The 24,458-nt window shown below is 43.8% G+C and overlaps 2 protein-coding genes across 6 annotated transcripts in view; both read left to right on the top strand.

Annotated features, from left to right (window-relative positions):
* The first annotated feature begins 3,042 nt into the window (after window positions 1-3,042).
* On the top strand, window positions 3,043-14,572 carry LOC120784656 (zinc transporter ZIP1-like). 3 transcript variants are annotated; one of them, XM_040118630.1, is made up of 5 exons: window positions 3,043-3,139; window positions 5,481-7,050; window positions 8,937-9,240; window positions 9,377-9,507; window positions 13,215-14,572. In XM_040118630.1, exons 3-5 carry the CDS (start codon window positions 9,039-9,041, stop codon window positions 13,905-13,907), a joined length of 1,026 nt encoding a protein of 341 aa, XP_039974564.1. In that variant the 5' UTR covers window positions 3,043-3,139; window positions 5,481-7,050; window positions 8,937-9,038; the 3' UTR covers window positions 13,908-14,572. The 3 variants fall into 3 exon arrangements, with proteins under 3 accessions (XP_039974564.1, XP_039974563.1, XP_039974565.1); XM_040118629.1 differs by having other exon boundaries at window positions 3,090-3,257; XM_040118631.1 differs by lacking the exon at window positions 5,481-7,050 and having other exon boundaries at window positions 3,090-3,257.
* A 3,397-nt stretch (window positions 14,573-17,969) lies between these two features.
* LOC120784772 (CREB-regulated transcription coactivator 2) overlaps window positions 17,970-24,458 on the top strand; it is a 37,514-nt gene continuing 31,025 nt past the window's right edge. For all 3 annotated transcript variants that reach the window (XM_040118846.1, XM_040118847.1, XM_040118848.1), the window contains exon 1: window positions 17,970-18,470. In XM_040118846.1, the coding sequence (XP_039974780.1) occupies window positions 18,297-18,470 (174 nt within the window). In that variant the 5' untranslated portion in view covers window positions 17,970-18,296. The remainder of the gene's footprint in view (window positions 18,471-24,458) is intronic.

Here is a 24,458-nt window from a genome sequence, read left to right on the forward strand (position 1 = left end):
AGTATTTCAGGGTTTCAGGGTGGCACCTGATTTGAGAGGCCAGAAGTCCGTGTTGTCAGGCTGAGCTGAGAGACCAGCCTTCACCACAAGTACTGGCAAAGTACAGACTCATAGCGGGACTGAAGTCCAATTTTGGGACAGAAATTTGGTTTTTGATTAGGGTATAATTAGGTTGAGATTTAAGTCCAGAAATATCTCATCAAAGGTTGAAGGTACCTTGTGGAGTTTCTTGTAAACAAATAAAAGTCACTGGATTCAGTATTTCTCACCAAAACTCATTGTGTGTGCTGTATCCTTGAGGCCCAGCAAACGTGTTGAATGCATTTCCTTCCTTGTAAAATTTTGCAAAGCCGATTTTTAAAAAAATATTCTATATCCTGCATTGCTGACATTCACGTCTGCCAACTTGCAGTCTTCTTTTTTACTCCCTTTGTCGCCCTCTGCAGGCCATCTTGTCTCTGTGCTGTGAGGCAACTGATCTTGGCCCCTTCATCGCTGAGCTTCAGTCCAAACTGTCCTGCCAGGCTGACTCCTGCCAAAGTGCTCCAGTTACACTGAATCAGCATCAGGCGGAGACGCTGATCCTGACCGATCATGTGATTTCCAACCTGCTGCCTGGCAAAACCATCATCATTGACTGGGAACCACTGAAGCCTGTGGAGGCCAATCTGGAGGTGCTACGCCGCAGGGGGCTGATGGTGATTGCAGACCGCGAGTTTGAACCCACAGTCATCAGCCTGTGCACCCCACCGTACAAAGTCCCCTACCGCCATGACGCCCTGCATCAACATCAATATCTTTGGCCACAGTTTAGCTTCGGTCTGTGCCATCTTTCTGGCTCAGCTTGAAGCTTTGCTGCCAAGTCTCCAAGGTTACCTTATCTTCAACACCTACGTGGATCCTGCAGTTTGGCCAGGGTTACACCAGTTCTGCCAGAACAACGCCAATGTGCTATTTTTCAAGAACTACCGGGAGGAGCTCATACTGGAGACAGACGTCTGAATTGTCTCAGCAACACTGTACACATTTGAGACTAAGCAATAAATAAAAATTAGGCTGACTTTTCGGCTTTTTGTGATTCTTTCTTCCAGAGCAAAGCATAATGCAGGTCCCACATAAAGATGTATAATAAGACTAATAATAAAACTAATAATTATAATAATATGGTTAATAATAAGAGGTTCAAGGTTTTAAGGTGATCCTAACGGGATCCCAGAGGTTTTTGTGGGTTTTCTAGTGGTCGCCAATCAGTTTTGGAGCAAATTTATTGGATCCTTGGTGGAATTCCTAGTGTGTCTGAAGGCTTTCCTGAGATTCTTGCAGTAGTGCAGAGAATCATGGGGTTCATCAGGGGTTCCTGAAGAAGCAGCATGAGTCTTTGAATGGTTTCAGGGATCATGAGGTATGCAAGGGCTGGTTGTATTTTGAACATTGTTCAAGAGTTTCATGGGCTCAAAAAAAGGTTTCAGTTGTCTTTGAGTTGAGTCCATGGGTGTTTGAGCCATACCAGTGGTTCAAGAGCACTCCTCACGGGGTTTCACTGGTCCGTCACAAGTTCTAACATCTCGTGATGGGGTACCAGAGGTACTTTGTGGGGGTTCCGGGTTTTTTAAATGGGTTCCAGGGATTCTTGATGGGCTTCCAGATATTGTTGAGGGACTCTTCAGTAAAGATGTTTGCCTGTAAACCAAAACTTTGAAAATAATAAGCAGCACAGTAGGTAAAGAATGCTTCTGTCACCATTTGACACGAAGGACTCTATTGCAGACTTCCATAATGTGGTATGGAGGCAAAATATATGAACTCGATAGACAACACTGTTCCAGTCGGTCCTGGCTCCGAACTACATGAAGAACTTATTGATTCCCTGTGTGGCTGAGCAGTCCCTTAGATCAGCGGATTGAGGTCTGCTGGTTCCTAGTTCTCGGACTGGAAGGTTCTTATTAATATTTAATATGTTACTGGGTTTTATCGTCTGACTCGTGCCATTTTATCCTTTTTTAAGATTTTATGATCACTGTGTTTATTTTTATTTGTTTTTATTTGGATTTGTTTAACGGCTGTTTTTTGTCCTTTAAAGCGCTGTGTAACTTTGTTACGAAAGGTAGTATATAAATAAAGTTTATTATTGTAATCATTATATATTGTGAAATAAATGAATTATAACTGTTACTGAAGAAAATATCAGAGATGACCTGACTGCTGCGTATATTCCACAACATAATGGCACTGTCAAGAAGGAGAGATGGCCGAGGAACAGCCAAAGAGGAGAAGGTCAGGAGAACAAACATTTAAAAAGAAGAGTTGAGGCATGAAGAGCGATCAGTTGAGGGTGAAGAGCCACGACAACATCTGAGAAGCTTTCCAGCCGAGAGTTGAAAGGCATGAAGATGGATGCAGAGGTTGCTCTGTTTCTGCTTGACAGGTGTGAAAATCATGAGTTTTGCTCTGTTTAACGGGGCCAGCAGGTCAGTGATGTTTTACCCCTGTTTGCTAACCTTTGTGAAAGGTAATCCCAACTGGTTTTTTAGCAGACAGTGAAACATTTGTGTGTCTGCCCATGGACATTCAGCTCACTGTCCAGTTTGCCAAGACATGGTGGTTGGTTGGTGAGATGTCAGCCACAGTAGCAGGAGGGTTGTGAGTATCGCCGTCTGGGGCTGATGTGCTGGCACTGAAAACAGAACTTTGTTGGCGCAGTGGGGTTGTTTGGATTGACGCATGAGTCAAAGTGCCATGTGAGGTAACGTTACACTGTTAGTTTAGCTACAAACCCACAGTCCTCTCCTCTGTCACTGGAGTTTTGTAAAAACAACCTAAACAGCTCACTTTGACTGGTTTTTACTCCGTTGGGTTTTGGATGCTGTGTTTGTCTGCATGTAGTTTGTTTGATGATGAGGTGTATGTTTATATATGTAGAGCTGTGTTTACATAGAAGCCCTAGGTCAAAGGTCGTCAGAGGGGGCCTCACAGTTTGGAAAAGGAAGTTAATGATTTATGACTGAAACCATATGCTAGTGACAGTTTTCAGGAAAACAACTGCCCTATTTCAGAGTCGGTGACCGAGGCTGGTTTCCAGAGCGGTTCATGGGCTTCACACCCTCTCACGAGCAGACCCGCGGGTGCTGGACTTGACGCTGTACGTCTTTGTAATAAACCTTTTATATGGAATCGAGAAGGTGTCAGTGGAGCCTCCTTCAACCTCTTCACATCATCAACACCATGTAGTAAACTACAATGATGTTTTATTTTATAAGGTTTGTTTGGCTTCAGCTGTGACATGCTCTGGATTCCACCATTTTGTGTGTGTGTGTGTGTGTGTGTGTGTGTGTCCAAAACCAGATCATTCTTGATTGATCTGGTTATCAACAAGAGACGCTTGAGAGATTATGACAAACCTCAATGATGAATATCAGGTGCATTTTTTTTCAACCAGCTCTACATGTGAATTCTGTTTTATCGTCTGCATAGCTGCCAGTAGAAAGATTTTTTTTTCTTTTCATTTTTTATTGCATATGTGGAAGATAAGGTTCACAGTTTATGATCTCACATGATGTTCACGTTCCTCAAATGTCATCCAAAAGAAAAAAACAAAAAAAGTCACAACAAAGCTTTGGACGATGTTGAGTGACTCCAGTTTACTAGTGGTTTGCAAAATATAAAAGTGTATCCAGGTTTTTAATATTAGGCCAAGCATGAATATTTCCTAAGGTCCAGACTCTCCAATAAGCAATGACCATACTGTTTTTGAATTACATTTTCACTCTCATCATCGTGAGCATGTTTGAATATTTTGTGCAATCAGCCTTTTCTATGATATTTTAATTTGACCAAACTATCTCTAAATAAAATGACTTAGATGTAAGTGAAGGCATGAGTATCCTAAACCAGGTGTTTTGGGTAGAATCCTGGAGTTCTTGAGGGACTTCCTGAGAGAGCTTAAGGGGTCCTTTGGTGAATCTCAGTGGGACTGCAGGGGTTCTTCAGGGGTTTCCAAGGTATTTGAGAGACTACCTGGGCTTCTTGAGAGATGTTTCAGGGAACTCTAGGGTTATTGATGGTTTTCAATGTCCTTACTAAACTTTTAGGGATTTACGGAAGACATTTCAGGGTTCCTGAGAAGCTTTCAGGGCTTTTTGATGGCGTTTCAGGGCCCTGAAGAACATTTGGGGCTCCGACAGAATGTCAGAACGTCTTGACCTTTAGTTGTAGAGTTCTTGAAGGGCTATGAAGGGTTCTTAGTAGTTCTTAAAGGGATTGTATGGTTCTGCGGAGACAGAGTCTGGGCACTATCTGGACACTGTTTGTGCATACATCAACATAATTTTGACCTCAAGTTTCCGTAGTTATTTCACTCAGCTATTATTGTTGGTTTTTATTTTAATTTTTCAGTTTTAGCTTCAGTTGGCTCCTACTTCCCCAGTTGGTGTGGAAGGGAACCGCCTGGTCGCGGTTTTACGTTAGTTATTGGATCAATGTGCTATAGTTGTTAGCCTTAAAAACTTGTATCGTGTTTTATGAACAGTAACCCAGTAATTTCACTACTTGTAACGGGAGTTTCTTCTACATTACTATGAATAAGAATAGAATGAATGTATATAGAATGAATAGGATAGAATGAGAACGCTTGCTTGTTGATTATAGGGCCACAGTAATTAGCAATATTGCTGAAAATGTTATGTTCATTCTCATACTCTTGTAGTTATATACTATATATTTTTCAAACTACCGAGAAGGCCCCAGTCTTTATCATAAAGGCTATTTGATTTCCACTTTATGTGAAGGACTGTCGGGGTTTGAGGTGTCTTGATTGGGCTGAAGGAGTTCTTGAGTCGTTCCTATGGTATTTGAGGGGCTACCATGGACTCCTGAGTTTTACTAGGTGTTCTCCGTGGATCCTGGAGGGTCCTCTGCAGTTTCCTGATGGGGTTCAAAGGAACAGTGAGTGACTTTTCGGAGTGTTGATGGGGTTTTCAAGAGTCTTAAGGGGTTTCCAGAAGCTGTTTAGGCTCTTTTGAGAGTCAAAGGACTTCTTCAGGTTTCCAGGATCACCTCTGGCGATTCTTGGGGATTTTAACGGTCCCCAGAGGTCTCAAAGTATTTCCAGAGGTCAACATCAAAATAAGGGATCACATAATTTAATTGGTCATTTGATATAAAAATCTGTGCCGAGACAAGATGCGGGGAAAATACAAGAAATACAAGACACAGGATGATAACACTACTGCACAGACAGATTTCCTATTTTATGTTTGTGTTGACTTTGACCATTGGCCCCTGGAGCCTGAGCAGATTTTCACAGCTACGCTTACCTGTCAAAGATAGAGCTAGATCACCTACTTCATCAGATACCTCTGGTGGTGTTTTCATGATTTTTCAGGCGTCCTGCTCTAAGATGTAGAGTTGTTCAAGTCGCCAAAGACATCTGGTATGTACCTGTATATATTTTTCACACACATATGCAAAATCCTCCATTTCAGTCCGGTTGGTGAAGCCTGTGAAGGTTGGTACGACGTCTTTAGTACTGCAGCCTGCGAGGGACCAGCATTTGCAGACACTCGGCCTTCAGCCCTCCACCTGACGGAACGCGGGGGCTCTGGCCTCTGACTGTTGGTGATGAAAAGCGACAGACACGCAGGGCTGTTCCAGGATTCGTGCTCAGCTGTGGCATCAGCAGCTGCTCGGTCCTCCTCCCGGCTGCGGCTCGTCATCAGGTTGGACACAACACCACCGGGAAACCAGCGCTTCCGCCGTCGAAATAAGAGCACGACGTGCGGTCTGGAAGGAAAACAGGCCGCGTTGGCCACTTTCCTGCTACATGCTCAGACTAAACTACATATCGACACTGTAACGCCAGCTCCACTATTTTTGGAAGTTTGCATTCAAGAAATCAATGTACAGCACCATCTATCATGAAACCGTACGTGTTGTGTGCTGACAGATGTCAATCAATTTATATAATATATCGTTTATATATAAAACTATATATAATATTTATAGTGAGTTATAGTGATAACGTGGGATGGCTTTATCTTCATAGAGAAAAGCAAAATTTCCACAACATCAAACCGATGTTTTACAGGCCCCCTAATTGTTTGGAATGACCTGGTAACACGTTCCTTTGTTTAGCATTTTAAAGCAGTTCATGAACAGCTACTAACTGGTTTGTGACAAACTGTAATGTAGTTATAAGCAGATCCCAGTGTTTTTACTGACGCCTCCGTCACCGGCTCCAACTCCACCCGTGGACACGCGTCAGCGGAGGCTGCTGGAGGAACAGACGGCGAACGACAACGCAGTGAAACACGGGATGGAGTAACAGAAAATAGGTTTTCATAGGACAAATCATGTACATTAATAGACGCTTAACGCGGCATACAATACACTACAGTGTCTTATAAACCACTTAACACACTTAAAGTTTAGTGTTTCCAAGGAATGAATGTGAAAGTGTAAACTCATAGAAAGATCCATGAAAAAACTAGTGTGTGTTACAGGGGAAATGGAGACAGTATTCAGCTGGTAAACTTCCAGATAATTACATCCCATCAATTCATAGCATAAACAACACGCTAAACATGCAAAACAACAAATACATTCAATTTTTCCACAAGTAAACACATAAATTCCATATAAATATATATGGAGAATAAATCGACAACTTCTCATAGACTGAACAAAACGACTGAAAATCAAAAGGGAGTCTCTGATTAACAGTTCTCTGCTAAATAAAACCAGGTCACGTCATATTTTGAGGAAACCTCTCTGGGAATTAAAAGGAAAATAAGAGCATGTTTCGACTCCATCTCTGATCATGGCGGCAAATGCGCACAGGAGGCTTTTATTTTGAAAACAGGAACCGTGCTGCGTAACTGTGTTGCGCTTGACGGCAGCTCCAGCATAAAGCGAGATCAGCTGATGGGAACTGACTCACCACTTCCCGGACAACATCTCAGCTCATCGAGCCGAAAAAACTACTCAGTAAACTGGATTTGATTCCTCTGACTTCAATAGAATCCGGTTCTCCTGAGGAGGGTCAATCCGGACCAGGTAGGACTGGAGATTTGGTACCGAGCGGGAAAATGTCAGAAGTGGCTCTAAGTTTCGCCAGAGTTTCCATGTCTGTAGGAAAGAACGCATGCGGCGCTCGTTCCGGCCGCTTTGCCGTGTCTCCCCCCGGGGACCCGGTTCTCCTGCTCAGGTGTGCTGGAGACGTGATGGGGGATTAGTCGACTGGCTCTCAGAGGAGGATCCGGCGGGGTTTGAGTTCCCACGGTCCGGTTAGAGAATTCCGTCGGACCCGGTCGGCGGTTCAAACTGAGCAGCGACATTCATCTGATCTGTCGGAGTTGTTGTTGTTGTTGTTATTATTATTATTATTATTATTATTATTATTATTATTATTATTATTATTATTATTGTTATAGTAGTCACAACCTAAATCCTGTAACTCAACATATTCATGGGAATATGACTATGAACAAATCATGTTTTCCAGCCCTAACAAAGCCTTTTTGTATTTATGTTATTTCTATAGAGACTAATTATTATTATTATTATTATTATTGTTGTTATTATCACTATTACTCCTCAGTACCTTGAACTACGTAGACCTACTACGCCTCGGCCCCCCCCTCGGTCTGGTTGTGGTCTGTGGTCTTTCTGCTCCTTTATGTGGAGAAACTCTGGGTCCCAGCTGCAGTGACTTTGTTCACATTTTTCTACCTTTACAGAGGAATTTTATTTTTGTTGCCTCACGTACAAACATCCTGAGGTTTTCTCTTGAATTCTCACATCTTCATCCTTCCACTTACACCTCAAACTCTCTCTCTCTCGCTGTCTCGCTCCCCTGTCCTCCACGGCCGTGTTTAAATTTCGTCCAACCCTATTGCCATATGCTGTATGAAGGGACGTAAGACGTCCAAATCCAGCTGTTACCACAGCACCTAAAGTAGGACCGATTTTAAAGACTTTTTCTAAGCTTAAAAAACATGGCCGCCGGCCGCTCAGCTGCCTTCGCTCCGCCAGAAAACGTTTGTTCACCTGGAAGAAATTAACGGTTAAGAGGAGGTTTTACTTGGAAAAAGTAGCGGATTTGAGAAACAGAATTTGTGAATACAGTCGACATGTTAAAGCCACCGTCCACGAGAGCATCAGAGTCGGGCTCAGGGGGGGTTTCCTTGGACAAACAGAAAAGACCGATGCGGCAGCTCTTCAAACTCTTTCCCTCCTCGACACTGTTAGAAAAACCACAAACCGTGCTTTGCTCCGGTTTTCCTTTGGTGCCGCTGAACGGTACCACAGAAAACATGGCTCTTAGTGCTGTTAGCCCCGGCGGATGGGGGGGGGGGTCTTCATCTTTGTAAAACCGTACAACTCGCTGGACTAAGAAACCTGCTGTAAGAGCAAAGTAAAGACGGGCCGACGCTGGAGACCAGTCTAAAACGTCTCCAGGTGCAGCGAGGCTCAGCTGTGCGTTAGGCTGAGTACAGGTAACTCTCCTCGGCACGTTACCAACGTGTTGCTACCGAGACGTGCCGCGCTGCAGTCAATCTCAGAGCACAGCGAGTGCTGGAGTAAAATCTCTCAAACATCTCGTTCCACCGGCAGGGAGCAGAGCACCTGGACCCGGCCCGAACTGTGCACGAGAGGGAACCAGGCAGCTCCCTTCAGTCACTTAAGGAGGACCCTCATCACGAGACGTCCTCCCTGGACCACGAGTGTCTGTAGATGAATCTCACGGCAGTCCATCCATTGTCGTTGAGTTATTTCAGTCGGGACCAGTATCCCTAAATTTTAGAGGAATGAACACGGGTGGATATGGCGAGCTTTCGTGGCATAGAGGTCAAGGGTCAGAGGTCACAAGGTTTCAGGTGATGGATGAAACTTCTGTCAGGGTCCATGCCTGGTTTTATCTGTATTTTGTTTTCTGGCAGACACTCATCTCCATGTGTGAATCCATGGCGGCCGTTTGAGGTCTCCTCCCCCGCTGCCTGACTCAGAAGTGACGGAGGAGGTGCAGAGAAACCAGATTAAAGATGTCTCTCGGAGGTAGAGTTTCCTCCTCCGTCCTCCGGTCTCCTGGGAGGGAAACGGTGGCTTTGCAGGCCAACCCGGCCGACATCCCCGTCCTGGAGATCAAACTGGGAGCGCTGGTGGTCCTGCTGTCCGTCACGCTGCTGTTTGGATTCGCCCCTCTCTGCATCGTCCGGGGGGCGGGGCGCTGCAGCATGGACCCAGGTGAGGAACCGGGGGAAGCTGGTCTTTGTAGGGGTGAAGGTTCAGCTCTATGGGTCATACTCGTAGATCCAATGCTCCAGTCTGCACAGTGAGTCCGCAGCGGGTGTCAGGCTGATCCCAGTTCTTGGTCTTGCAGATATGCGGCGCAGGCTGCTGAGTTTGATCAGCTGTTTCGCCGGAGGAGTTTTCTTGGCCACCTGCCTGTTGGACCTGCTGCCGGACTACCTGCAGGGCATCAACGAGGCCTTCAGCAACGCAGGAATCACAGTAAGACCCGACAAGTCCAGACTTCAGACCGTTTAGACTTGTTAATCCACATGCAGCGACATGAACACGTGGGCCATCGTTCACATGTCAGAAAACCATAAACGGCCACAATGCTGCGCTGACAGAAAGAATCGCGGTGCCTCATAAAGACTCACCTTTCTGCTGAGTCTGCTCTCACTGAGCGGAGACCGCTGAGGCCGACGACAGGTCAATGACACCTTTTTTACTCTTGTGATAAAACCACTGAAACCACTTTACCTGTGAGATGTTAAAACGTAGCGTCAGAGACAGTCAGCAAAGAGACTCAGTTAACATTAGCTCACGCTAGCCGCCGTAGCCACTGGTCATACCAGACGATCTGAGGCTTCAAGCCAATAAACCTCTGAGAGTAATGAATTCAGTAAGGGGTCCTTTTACCGGTCGAGAACTCTATTATTTCAATTATTTCTTCTTTCAAAAGCGACATGGTCTGGTTTTAAAGTTCAGTAGGACACCGTCAAGAGAGGGATGAAATTAGTTTAAGAAAAGTACAATGTTCCACCTTCCATTTATGTATATTCTCTAAATCATTTACTGTAAAGTATAAATGTTTCTAAGGCGACATTCACTCTTCCAACACCACTGGAGTTTGCTCTTTATTAAAGAATCGAGCAAGAGAAGGAGAAAAATAGTCAGTGTTTCCCAACCTTTGGCCTGTGACCCCTAAAAATGAAGCAGCGTCTACGACGATATCAGTGTTTGTGAGCGGTTTCAACCAAATATGGATTTCTGTTTCCTCGTTCTGCCTCCTTGTCTGCGCCGGCGACAGCCGTGGCCGGAGGCATCGTGTTTTCAGGTTCTCCGTCCATCCATCCATCTGTCCGTCTGTCGGTCCATTCGTCTGTCAGTTCATCCGTCCATCTGTCAGTCTTTCGGTCTGTCGGTCCATTCGTCTGTCAGTTCATCCGTCCATCTGTCAGTCTTTCGGTCTGTCGGTCCATTCGTCTGTCAGTTCATCCGTCCATCTGTCGGTCTGAATCTCGTGGACGCCATATCTCAGGAACGCCTGGAGGGAATTTCGCCAAATTTGGCACAGACGTCCACTTGGACTCAAAGATGGACCGATTAGAATTCGGTGGCGAAAGGTCAGACGTCACCGTGACCTTTTTGGCCATAGCTCAAGAATTCATATGCTCATTATGACAAAATACACTTAATACCTTTTTACTAAATTCCATCAAAGTCTTCATTACATATATTATATGAGTCTGGACAGACTGGGATGTAAACTGCAACTTCACTGGTTGGCCGAGGCAGACAACTGCAAGGTGGTGATTCCAGTTTTTTTTCAAACTCCCGATGAAGTTAAATTATCCAGTAACTCACAAGATAAAGGCAAAGATTAGAAAAAGGTCTGAAAGAAAAAGTATGTTTTTATGGAGCAGAAACCTGCTTTACCTGCTTTGCATGCTCCCCTTTTCAGTCAAGCCCTCAGATTTATCTTAATTTGGAATTTTGACCTGATGATGGCGCTAGATGAAAAGTCATGATAACTTTAGTGATCCCCTAATTTATTAAAGGTATTATCCTGAGGGGAGCACAAACATCAAACGCCAAATTTTCGTGACAGTCCATCCAACGGTTGTTTTGACATTTCACTCAAAAAAAATGTCAACCTCACGGTGGCACCAGAGGAAAATTCAGGGGATCACCAAAGTCATTATGATTCATCATCTGGGTTCTCTGGGTGTCTGTAACAAAGTTCATGGCAGTCCAGGAACAAAGTGCTGGACTGACAGACGCTGCCGTCTCCGGAGCCACGGCGCTAGCGGGACTAAAAACGTGATTTTTAATGTGGCGTTTGTGAGAACTGGGTTTGGATGGGAGGAGGGTGGCTGAAGGTCACTGCTAAAAAGAGATGCTGCTGGGAAACTTGTTGTTTGTGTGTGAGTGAGTGTGAGTGAGTGTGAGTGTGTGTGAGTGTGTGTGAGTGTGAGTGTGTGTGAGTGTGTGTGAGTGTGAGTGTGAGTGAGTGTGTGTGTGTGTGTGTGTGAGTGTGTGTGAGTGTGTGTGTGTGTGTGTGTGTGTGTGTGTGTGTCCAGAGGGGCATGTTTAACGGGAATCACTCTCCTACCTCCCAAAACAAACTGCTGGATGAACCTCCAGCAGCTTCAGTGCTTCCAGACACAAAAATTAAAGACTCCAATGACGCTGTGTGTGTCTGTGTGTGTGTGTGTGTGTGTGTGTGTGTGTGTGTGTGTGTGTGTGTGTGTGTGTGTGTGTGTGTGTGTGTGTGTGTGTGTGTGTGTGTGTGTGTGTGTGAACCTCTTCTCTTCCCGTCCATCTCTGTTTGTTTTCAGGAAGTTGTAAATTCATCATGACAGGCAATAAAGTGCTTTTAATTTGAAAAAAAAGAAAAACGCTAACATTTATTGAGCTTGTAATTTGTTTTTGTTTTTAGTTTTTTTTTTAGTTTTTTGTGTTTGTTTTTTTTGCCATTGGCCAAAAAACATTAACGCAGCTTTAATTAATTGACTGAAAAACGAGTAAGAATTGAAGCATACGGTGCAGCAGCACCAGCGTTTGGATTTAAGGAATAAACGAAATGTAGTTTTTAAAAGTACATTTTCGTCATTTTTAAAATGGGAAACAACTGGGGCTCCATAATTTGACCTCCTTATGTCTGCTGTCTGTGAAAGTGGCGTTTGTATTTTTGACACCAAGTCAAGACATTAGATGAAACTGACTGTTTGTGTCTGTGCGGGTTTTTCTTCGTCCTTATCTCCGATCTGAATCTTCTCCACATCCGCTGGTTTCCTCTCCTCAGCAGTTTGTCGTCCTGTGTTGACAGAGATGATGACGGCAGATCGATCGCTGCAACTTTACAGACATTAGCAGTTGGACATTTAGAAAAAGCGCAGAATACTGTCTTTCTATAAGGCTGCATCAGAGAACGAGAGGAAGTTGTGAATCACTGAATCATGCTACCGCTACTTTTTAAAATTTGAGTTGTGTTTCATCAGATCTGCCGTTTTCTAGAAATGAAAAACTTTTTTACTCTTAAAATGTCCACATTTCCCCTCTGATGTTAGTTTCTGCATCAGAGTATCTGACACCAGAACCTCTTTAAGAGCTTCAGCCTAAAGGGAGGGTTCAGGTTTTTGGAGACCAGTCAGACGAGACCGTAGGCCAGGTTATAGCTGGTCTGTTCAAGCTGCATAAAAAGCCCACAGTGCGAAGACACTGTCCTCCCGGTTCCAGTCTCTATGCTGGGCTACGTTAGCCGGCTGCAGGTGCTGGCTTCTTACTTAGTGCGCAGTCGTTTGAGTGGCATCAATCTTTTCATCTAACTCTACCTCTCTGCCGGAAAGCAAATAAATCTGTTTACCTAAAACTATTTCCGTTATGTGGTTCAAATGATGGCCAAAAAAAATCCACATCAAAAGTCCTCCAATCTTTTTCTTCCCCGCACCTTAAATCATTTGACGGTTTCTGAGCCACGGTGGTTTCCCCCAGTTTGTTCCCCCTCATCTCTGCCCAGGCTTTGCCCTCGGTCTTTCAGATCTGAATGTTCTGTCTTCGGCAACAATAGGAAGGTGCTGGCGGGTGACGAACCCAGACTCCAGCCTCCAGAAACCTGCGTGAAACCGCAAAGACCCACCAGACAGGGTTTTCTGCAGTTTGGGATTAGAACTGGTCTAAACTGTGCTCTTCTTCTCTCCTGACAGCTCCAGTTCCCTCTGCCTGAGTTCATCGTGGCCATGGGCTTCTTCTTGGTCCTGGTCCTGGAGCAGGTTGTCCTGGCCTTCAAGGACCAATCATCCGTATACTTAGAGGAGCGTCGGTCTCTGTTGGTGGACTCCAGCATCCAGACAAACGACAGGAACAGTTACCACCACTCCCATCACCAGCGTCACGGACCAGAGGAGGCTGAAGGCGGGCACTTCCACGTGGACTTCGGCTCTCAGTCCGCCCTGCGAGCCTTCATCCTGGTCTTCTCTCTGTCTCTGCACTCTGTGTTTGAGGGTCTGGCGGTGGGGCTGCAGGAGGAGGGGAAGGAGGTGCTGGAGATCTGCCTGGCGCTGATGATCCACAAGAGCATCATCTCCTTCAGCCTGGCCTTCAAGCTGTCCCAGAGCCGGCTGCGGCGGTCTGTGGTTGCCGGCTGCCTGCTGCTGTTCACCATCATGTCCCCGCTGGGCATCGGCCTGGGTATCGGCCTCACCGAGACCAAGGCGCTCCCGCAGCACCAGCTGGCCCGCTGCACGCTGGAAGGGCTGGCGGCGGGAACCTTCATCTACATCACCTTCATGGAGATCCTGCCGCACGAGCTCAGCTCCCCCAGGCACCGCATGCCCAAGGTGGCCATGCTGCTGGTGGGCTTCGCCCTGGTCACCGCCGTGCTCTTCATCAAACTGTAACCATGGCGACGCACGTACACAAGCCTGACAACGAGCTTGTCCGTCTGACGCCATGCACCAGAGTGTTCTCGGACAAGGCAACAAACCTCTGCCTGCTCATCCATCACGGTCCGCTAAAAGCTCCAAGTCTGTGTTTCAGAAGATCCCAGACCTGAACACAGGTTGGGATAAGGAAACCAGTAAAACCAGTCCCCCTAACATTTTGGAAAATAATTCAGATGTTCCATAAATAGATATCGTTTCTACTCTCTGTGCTTTTTAAGCCTCAGTCATGTACAAAGCTGGAATACCAAAGGGAAAAACAGGCAATGGCCCCAGAGGCCTCAGGGGCTCCAGGGGCCTCAGGGGCTCCAGGAGCTCCAGGGACCCCAGGGCCCCGGGGGCCCCAGAAGCCCCCAGTTTACTCCACATCATTTGGGTCGACATACTTTAATTGATCACAGATCTGAAGTAAAACATCAGCTATAACAGGTCCTCCATCCTGCAGCTTGTGGTCCCGGTCTTGAAGAGGGACTGTGAACCGCTTCTTGTAAAGTGTTTTATCAAATTGCTTCATTTTTTTTCCTGTTTGACAAGTAATGGAACAGACAGGAAACCTCGAGCAAGGTCGTACGAGTCCGTCATAAAAGAACTGTACGGCTGCAACCAGCAATTATTTTCATCATCAATACGTCTTATTCTTCAATAACTGATTGACTGTTCAGTGTATAAAATGTCAGAAAATGGTGAAAGAGACGCCTCGTTATTCCAGCGAAGCCCAAGTGAACGTATTCAAGTAGCTTTTTCTTCTCTGACCAACGGTCGAAAACCCAAAAATGTTGAGTTTAATTTCATAGAAAACTGAGAAACTTGAAAGTATTCACATTGAAGTTTTGGCTTTTTTTCCCCACAAAAAATGACTCAAAAATTAGTTTTCTGTCTGCCGCTCCGTCGTGGATCCGTGTTCGGTTGGTTCCAGATTGGCGCAGCTTTGCCAACAAATGGACAGACACATTTCAGGAAGACACGAAGGGGCGATACTGAGACGTGAAAGTCGTGGGTTGAAGAGAAACTCAGCATCTTCTGCTCCATATCAAACCCGTCGGAGGAGCGGCGGAGAGGTGGATTCTGCGGATTCCAACGTTGATTTTAGACGGAGTACTCCTTTTAAGTTTTTAAAGTATCTCATGTGCAGAAACCAGAGTCTGCACAAAGCCCGACACGTGGACAGTTCAGAGTCCTGCTTTCCAACCAGAGACGTGGGACGGATCTGAGTTTCGGTTGCTCTGTGATCGAACCAACAGGATGCGGAAAGTTGCCTACAAAGGGTCGACAGTGTTAAATTTATATATTATTTTAATTTTTTAATAATCTATTGATTATTATTTCAGTGTTGTTGCAAAAGGTCAGAAAATGGTGAAAAGTATCCAGTACAACCTCTGAGACCCCAAAGTGACGTCTCCGAATGGAACAAGTCTAAAAGCCAAAGAGATTCACGAGAGCAGCAGGAAACGGACGGCGTTTGTTTTTTTTTTTACGCCTGACACAGGACTTCAGTGATTTTGAGTGACCACGCGTAGCTGTTAACCTTTGCCAAACTCCAGACGTGTGCGTCTCAGTAGAAGCAGCTCGTCGGTGGCCACCCGTCCCCTCCAGTCCGAAACGCTGATTTCGCGAGCTAAAACCGTTCGGAGGATATTCTTCAACTAATCCTGAACCGTCAGGACAGCGACACGTTTTAAACAAAGACTCTTAGAAATGTATTTTTCTAAATCGTATTAAGAACCACAATATTTTAATCGTTGTGATGAATGTGTGAAACACGCGTAATGTTTTGTATTGTGATGATACGTGAAAAAGACTGAATTAAACATAGTGTTTCAGATCGTACAGCGACTGAGATTCTGAATTTGTTTTCGAATGAAAGGTTTTCACAATTTATAAAAGTATTAAAGGATTTATCCTCATTATTCCTCCATAACTTTGTCTTCCATGAACTATAATTATTTTTAATTATTAGCTTTATTAGAATGAATATTGTGTCTTGTGTAAAATCTCTGTCCTATTTTTGATAGCAAAACTTTTCTGTTGATTTTGAAAAGAAAAAAAAAAGCGGTACATAAAAACATTAACTAAATGGTTAAAACACATTGTCATGTAGTTGTGAGCAGTTATAAGGAGATTCAAGACAAATTTAATATTATTACAGTCGTGTTTAAATTTAGGTGGATGCCAGTTTCTCTTTTCCCCTTTTTCATAACATTCATCCAGGTTTGACTCCAGCTGCTGATGAAGACCAGGGAATGTGGTTGAAAGCTCAGGAAAAAACTGGTAACCTGCACCTTGAGTCGGGAATATTTTATTACCAAGGTCAGTCAGTTGAAATTTAACACTCAAGTTTTTTTTTTTTTTTTCATGTCCCTACAATATGTAGGTCCCCAAGACCAGGAATGGAATTGTGGTGTGTAAACAGTGAATCTGTTATTTATTGATTATCTATTTTGTTGGATTAAAAGTGGTCAGATTGTCAGTATTGGAATCCACAATCCGACCTAAAACTCAAAACAGATTCCCATTAAAATATACGGAGGACTCGGACCTCGGTCCTCCTCCTGATGGCCTAGGCCCCGATTACTGACCTCACAGCCCCACGGACGGATCACCGGACGGGTCCAGCAGGCACGGGGTGTTTACACGGAGACTGGGATTATCTGGTTTTAAAGTCCCGGGGCTCGGTTCACGGAGACGCGAAACGACCACACGGGGTGTCAATCTGACTACGAGGAGACGTGAGGTTAACTGGCAGGGAGGCCTGTTACCCTCCCACCGGTTTTACTCGCTGGCCTCCTCTGATCTCGGGCTGAGTCGGCCCACGCGTTCTCTCCAGGAAATTCGTGTGTTCTTCCGTTTTAACCGCCCATCAACACATCACGCTCATTAACACTTCTGGGGGCACGGGGGTGCACTCCCACCAGCCCCTGACCCTGACCTCTGACCTCCCCGCGGGAAAGGTGGCGCGGGCGAAGACGGGAACCCGCGCGCGAGGATCTCCGAAGGAACTACATTTTGATCGCGACACTTTAATTGACCCAGGAAGTTGACTTCAGCGGCGTCTGCTGTTCGCGGTGCGGCGGCCGGGAACCGCCGGCAGGTGGCGCGCTGCTACTTTCTCCCCCCCCCCCGACAACTCGAAGCTGGTCTGCGGGCGACAGGACGACTCGCTCCGCCGGTTTAGTCGCTAGACGGAGCCGTTCTCTGCGAGGGGGCGTTCCCCGCTCCCCGCTCCCCGCGCGCCTCGTACTCTTTTAGCCTCCGACGGACCCTGCAGGTGAAAAGCTGTTGCCATAGAGACCGAACTACACAGACCCGACACCCGCTCCCTCCGGATATCCGACATTTCCGACGTCGATTTCTAAAGGCTGAACCAGCTTCTCTTCCCCCCGGTCACACATCAAACTGATATTAGCTTGACAGACACTGATACTACATCATGTTGACGGTTGGTAGGTGGCGAACGAGGAACGATGCAAGGTGCCTGACACGATATCCAGGTGCAACCATTTTAAAAACAGGAAGAACTTCATCGATAGTTTGGGAAAATATCGACAACATGGATTAATTTACTTTGTCATAATTTTCCTAATAATCGTTTCCTTTTATCGAGCATTTGAAAATGACGAAGAAGACAGTTTTTAAGAATATTACGTTTATTTATATTTTTTTAATATACTATTTAGAGTTGGATTTTTTCCAGCATGTAATAACATGTTACGGCTTTGTCTCATTTTATCATTATCATCATCACTTTGTTTGTTTATTTATTGACTTTTATAAAACTTTCAATACAAATGGAAAAAAACCGTATAACAAACTCTTGTTTTTGTTAGGATTTCCTTTTTACATTTTTTTTTTTTAATTTATATGTTCGGGGTCTGGAGGCTGTTTGTTTTCTTTTTCTTTTGTATACGTATGTATATGTATATATGTGTGTGTGTGTGTGTGTGTGTGTGTGTGTATTTATTTATTTATTTATTTTAACTCCATCAAACTAAACCAAACCACAGAGATTCGACTCAACGCGTGGAATTAAACAAGGATGTCCATGTTTTGCTGTTATTGCTTGGGTACAACAATCATGAACACTCATATAAAATGAATCGAGTGACATTGAATTGAAGAGAAACGGAATGTTTACATTTTGTGCAACTAGTGTCGCTATTTAAAGCAGAATTACTCTCTCTACTCTTCATTGTCCTTAGTCTGAAATACTGATGTGGACACACTTCGGTGCCCACTGGCTGACGTTTCTGGTCCCTGGAAGTAGGTCCAGAGTGAGAGCTCTTCACTTTCTCGCCTCTCTTTGGTGAAAATCATTCCACTACGTCAAGTCGTCCCGTCCGCTCGGTGAAGATGTCTGCGACGGGTACAGGCGGCTGTGGACCCGGACCCGGACCTACCCCTGGCACCGGGTCCGGGGCTTCAAACCCCCGAAAGTTTAGCGAGAAGATCGCGCTGCATACCCAGCGGCAGGCCGAGGAGACGGCCGCCTTCCAGGAGGTTATGATGGACATCACCTCGACCAGGGTAAGTCTGAGACGGAGGCAGGAGGAGGAGAGCTGCCCGGAGGAAGAGAGGCCTTGCCTGGGCTTGTCAGGCTCCAAGATAACGTTATCTGTTGCCTCTACATGTCGCTCTGCTTAGATTTGGTGCATTTACAGCGAATAACCAATCACGAAGACAAAGTCTGTAGTTTTTGTTAAATGTACAGTGTCAGCAGAAAAAGTTGTTGCCTCTTGTTGTCCATTTCCGATACGTCGTTAGCATAGTTAGCAAGCAGTAGCTACGACGGCTAACTTGGCTTGTTTACTATGTTACGTGAACGTCGCGTCGCTGTCACCCTGTTTGCCCCGTTACGTTCGGCTCACTGCGGGGAAAACGTCCTGCTGAACTCCCTTTCAAAATCTGGCGCTTCAGTGTGGCGTTGCTTATTTCTCACGCATATACTTGACGAGTACAAAGCAAATTAATACAGTTTGTGAACGATGCTGTTCTGGTAAATTCGGCATTCAGTCGAGGCACACAGTAGCAGTTCATTTTCATGACAATCACAGCTAACTTTTTAAAACCGTCTACGCCTCTCCTATAGTAGCTAACAGACAACGTTAACTACACGCAGTAGAAGGGTGTGTGTGTGTGTGTGTGTGTGTGTGTGTGTGTGTGTGTGTGTGTGTTGTTTTTTCTAATTGGAGCTATCCCGTTTTGACTAATATACTCCAACGTTGTACTTTACGAACGTTAAGTTGGGATCTATCTGGTAAACATCCTTAACGACAATGCCTACTGCATAATTTTCCTTTGGCGTTTGCGGCTCTTTGCGGCAGGTGAGGACGTGATCATCGGGGTTTATGCTCAGTTATCTCTCAGGTGTCGTTATTTCAAGTCCCTCCACTTCCACTAGACGGTCAGTCAGCGGCGTCAACACCGGGGATTCAGCAGTTGTCACGGCAGTTGGCCCAACCAGGATGCGATGGTTGGGGTCTGTCGGCTTCAGGCTCCTGCTAAAGGAGGAAGGATTATTGGAATCATTTATTTATGGCACTAATTACTTAATGAAGACTTAATGGACTATTTAAAAGTAGGCACTAGGGGAGTATGTTAAAGCTTGACTCCGGGTAAAATGTTGGGCAGTTATCTTGAGTCCTTACAGTGGAACATTTAGGGACATTGACTGTCAGCTAAGCTGTTGTTTGTGTGTGTGTGTGTGTGTGTGTGTGTGTGTGTGTGTGTATTTTTTTGGTCATGTATCGTGTAAAAACCAAAAATAACATTTGCTAGTTAAAGCCGCACAAATGCAAAGCGTGTGTGCTGGTTTTTCTTTTTCCTATCTGCATGTCAGAATAGACAATGAACCGGAACAGAATCCACCAACTATATCAGGTATGAGAGTAGGCGTCATGTGATGTTTTGTGAATGTGTGGGTTGACAGGTAAACTGTTGGGCCAATCACAGCCTGTGTTTACTTCAGCTCGCTGTGATCACCTGCAGTCTTGCTTCCCCGACACAGATTTGGTCTCAGGCGAGAGCGTTTCTTCTACACAGACAACAGACACGTAGACAGGCGTAATCCTCTCTGCGGGGATATTTTTTGGATTAATATCACTGAGTTTGCTGTTGTTTATATTTATCCGAAAAGACACAAGGCTTGGGCGATATGTTGAGAGTTTGTTGTCATGTTTATAAAGTGGTGCCTCTCCCTTTACTATCTCTGTGTATTGGAGCATTGCTTGCAGTGCTGTAAATCAATATGCAAGACCGCTTTTTTTCCATTCCGGATTTTTATAGGCTCCTTGCATCAGTGTGATTAAGTACTTTGATGTGTCAGGTATTGGACTTGCTGGATTTAGCGAACCAGACATTCTTGGCTGGTTCTTTTATCCAATAATAGTCAACAGAAAATTAATCAGCAGCTGATTTGATGATCGATTCATCTTCTTATTAATTTTTTGTAACATTTGCTGGTTGCAACTTCTCAGTTTGAAGGATTTGCTGCTTTTCTTTGCAATATTTGAGAGTAAACTGTTTCTTAATGGGTTCTAGACTGTTACACGGCAAGCTTTTTAAATACAAAACAAGTTTGAAATTATAAAGGGCATTTTTCACTGTTATCTGACATTTTATTGACACAACAATTAATCGAGAAAATAATCCCCAGCTCTATCGATAAGGATAATAATCGCTCGTTGCAGTCGTAGTACTATACAGCACTGGACGAGACCGACCGACACGATAACAGCCTTAAAGTGGACCCTCGTATCAAATCTAGTTATAAGACCTGCAGTGTTTTAATTAAATTACCACGCAGCAAATCTGAAACCAGGCAGAACATATTACAAGGAAAAGCATTGCGTTTTTGCCCCTGGGGCAAACTAGCAGGCACTTAACGAATGAGCGATAAAAGAACGAGTGATAAACGTGACTGAGAATCTGACTGAGCGTTCACCAGCTGTCAGTGCTCAGTACCCCAGAGTGTTGAGGTTTTGCCCCACGGCCCTGCTCATAAATGTTTGTGATCTGAGTGTCAAGGAAATGACCTGAGTTATCGCTTGCGTCATGAATTGTTCAGCTCGACCTCTGGAAGACATATGTCTTGGTTCTTGATGGCAGGAAGAAAAAAGTGATGCAACCTGGTAATGTTTTTTGTTTGTTTTTATTTTTATTTTATTTTTATTTTTTATTTTTAGCAGTAGAAATCAGCAGATCCACTGATATTCAACACACATAAGAGGGAAGTGACTCCAAAAAAAGCAGTGGAGCTGACTTCCTAAATGAGATGTGTTGAAGTTGTATCGGCTGGTGAAGCAGCAGCGTCCCATCTTCATTAACCCGTGTGTTACTGATGCAAAGCTGAAATCATTATCCCGCTGTTATTAAAGACATTTTCCAGTAATGATATACAGGACACGAGTGGCCAGTTTATTAAATACACCTGGCTAAAACTGATGCGGTCTAACCCAGTAGCCCGGCAATAAATCCTTCCTTCACGACAGACACAATGTTCGGTTTTTGTTGAAAGTGTGCTGCGTTACACCGCGAGGTGTTTCCAATGTTTTGTTCGTCCCATTTTATGTTAACGAGAGAAGCATAAATATCAGAAAACTGGTGCTGCAACGAAAATTAATCGGCAACTATTTTGATAACAGAACTACACAGATAACTGAATAACTGGGTTTAATCGTGTTGGTCGATTTTTAAAACAAGCGGCTGCTATAAATCTTCTCGGGCTGTGGAAAATTGTAACAAGCTTTTTTTTTTTCTTTTTTTTTAAACTTTTTTTTTTTTTTTTTTTTGGGTCGATTAGCAATGCCATAGTGATGCTAACATAATAACACAATACAGTTAAACAGCAGCACAAGCTTAATACAGCTGTTCAGCATCTGATCTCAAAGTATCTTTATCACACTAACCCCAGCCTGGTGTCTGACCTGCAGTGAGGTAGCGAGTTATTCAGATGATCAAAAGGTTTTATTTTTTGGATGAATCAGACAGATCCTGACTCATCCCGCCTCGCTTTTTTTTTTTTTTTTTTTTTTTTTTTTTGAGATTAATGGACCAAATGATTCATCGGGGTCTTGCACAAGTAATTGATAATAGAGCTGCAACGATTAGTCGATTAATCAAACACAAGAAAATGGATTGGGAGCTATTTTGATTATCTAATAATTGTTCTACTAATCTTCTTTTTTTTTTTTTTTTTTTTTAAACAAAAAGGGCAAACAATTCCAGCTTCCAGCTTCTGAAACGTTATGCATTTCTTTTTTGGTGGTAAAAATGATAGTAAATTGAATATCTTTGGGTTTCGGACTGCTGGTCAGACAAAACAAGACGTTAGAAGACGGCACCTTGAATTATGGGAAACGATAACGGGCATTTTTAGCTGTTTCTCGACATTTTATAGACACAACATTTAGACTGATCGAGAAAATAATGGTCAGATTAGTCGGTAATGAGAATTAAGTCGTTTGTTAGTTGCAGCCCTAATGGATAAGTTTAATTAGTAATGAAAAAGATTCATGTCAGTCACAGCCCTCTTTCAGATTCATTGTCTGAAAGGGGCTTTTGACACACACACCAGCTCCCCCTCTTCCATTTACTGACAGTACCCCCCCCCCTTGGGGCTGTCTTTTCTTAGAATTTGTCTTGCCCCCGTCCTTTACTTACACACACACACACACACACACACACACACACACAAAAAGCAGCAGCAGCAGGAGTGTGTGGGTGGTCCAATCAGCTAATAGCATCAGGGTGTGTGTGTTGGTGGCAGCAGTAGCTCTGTGTCGAAGCTGTTCAGTATTGATATGCAGTTTCTTCTCAGACTGAAACATCACACACAGTTTTTATTTTCTGCTGGAAAGAACAGAAATCAGAGACGCACAATACTGCGTTTAAAACACAGATTCAGTGCGACTGTAAAGTTTAAGGAAAGTGTGATAACATAACATGGCTTCATCAGCACATTTGTTATAACGTTGGTTTCAATGGCCGATGCGTTACGTGTGCAGCGACTGTTCTCCAACTTGATCCGTACTCTTTCATCTGATGGTTTCATCATCAATACGTCAGCTATCGACTGATTGCAGGTTATCACATCTATTATTTAAGTAACGGCCGCAAGCAATGATTATTTTCAGTGTCAGTTAACCCGACAGTGATTTTCTGAAAAACAGTTTGAAACCTAATGGCATTGGGTCTACAGTGATGTAAAACGGAGAAAGGCAGGAAATCCTCACATTTGAGAAGCTGGACCCAGAGAAAGTTTGGGTATTAACTGCTTGAAAAATGACTTCAATGATTCATCGATTTACAGCTGCAACTGATGAACATAGTCGCCGATTAATTTTCTGTGGATAGCGTAATCGATTAATCGACTAATCATTGCAGCTCTAATTTAAATTACAGTGATGCTTACTCTTTATCTACTTAATGTTCTGTCGTCTAAGATGATGAAGTTTATTATTTTATATTTTTTTTGAATATATCAATCACAAGATGTTCATGTTTGTGTTTTTAAAAATATATCAGCGGCTGTAGTGTTACTAGGTTTTGGGGTTTTGATTATCGATTATTGATATCTCTCTCCGCCTCAGAAATCCAACCATATCATATCTGTCAGGTTGCAGATATGACGTTTAATATCTCAGTGGTGAGGAAAGTTGAAGACGATACTTTGTGCGTGTTCAGAAGTTTGATGGTATAAATGGTTGTTAAAATATTACTACACACTGTGGTTAGAGAACCACCGTCAGGTCACATGTTCTGATAGTCAGTCTGTCTGTCGAACACTGAAACATTTCAAACAAAGTTTTAAAGGTTAAAATGGAAACAGTGTGGGCATATTTTTACTCATTTTATCTGTTGTTGGGGTTTTAATTTAAATCAAGCGTGTCACTAAATGTCTGTGCTTGATAAAGCGTAGATACTACCACCTTGAAAATATGACTTTCTTAATCACTGTGGTCCAGTTACATCATTTATTTCCATTTATTTATTTTTTATTTTTTTTTAGTTTTCAGATGGGTTAAAGACACTTCTTTATTAGAGTCATTTTTCCTAATTCTTTGGCTCATAGAGTCAGTAGACAAACTTTTAATTAAGTCTATTTTAAGAGGTTTTTCTTCTCACAGGCAGAATACTGACTTCTGGAGCCTGAGGGAGGAACAGGGACTTTCAGAGGTTTCACTGGTTTGGTTAAATTGGATTTAATATGTTGCACACTTCAGGCTGCTGTCTTTGTATTCCTCTGTCCTCACTATTAAGATAGGAAACTGTCTGCATGATCTGTAAAAGCTATGTTGATCCAGAGAAGGTTGACCTTTTGAATGGTGTCACCACATCAAAATGTATTAATCCTTCCATTCATCTATACATTTTTTGCTGCTTAGCCAGGTCTGGGTCGTGTAAAATGATTAATTAGTGATATTAGTAGGATTTATTGTTATACACAGCTGGGAAGTAGTGAGAGAAATGTGATATAAATGTCAATGAATTCATCCCCTTGGTAAATAATTCAAG

This window comes from Xiphias gladius, chromosome 22 (genome assembly GCF_016859285.1).
Source record: "Xiphias gladius isolate SHS-SW01 ecotype Sanya breed wild chromosome 22, ASM1685928v1, whole genome shotgun sequence".
NCBI lineage: Eukaryota > Metazoa > Chordata > Actinopteri > Istiophoriformes > Xiphiidae > Xiphias > Xiphias gladius.

What these genes read in the sequence shown, in the direction of transcription:
- LOC120784656 (XM_040118630.1), top strand. Translation starts at nt 9,039, where the DNA reads ATGTCTCTCGGAGGTAGAGTTTCCTCCTCCGTCCTCCGGTCTCCTGGG. An exon ending in GCGCTGCAGCATGGACCCAG is followed by an intron (nt 9,241 to 9,376) that starts GTGAGGAACCGG and finishes TTGGTCTTGCAG; the next exon opens with ATATGCGGCGCAGGCTGCTG. An exon ending in TCAGCAACGCAGGAATCACA is followed by an intron (nt 9,508 to 13,214) that starts GTAAGACCCGAC and finishes CTCTCCTGACAG; the next exon opens with CTCCAGTTCCCTCTGCCTGA.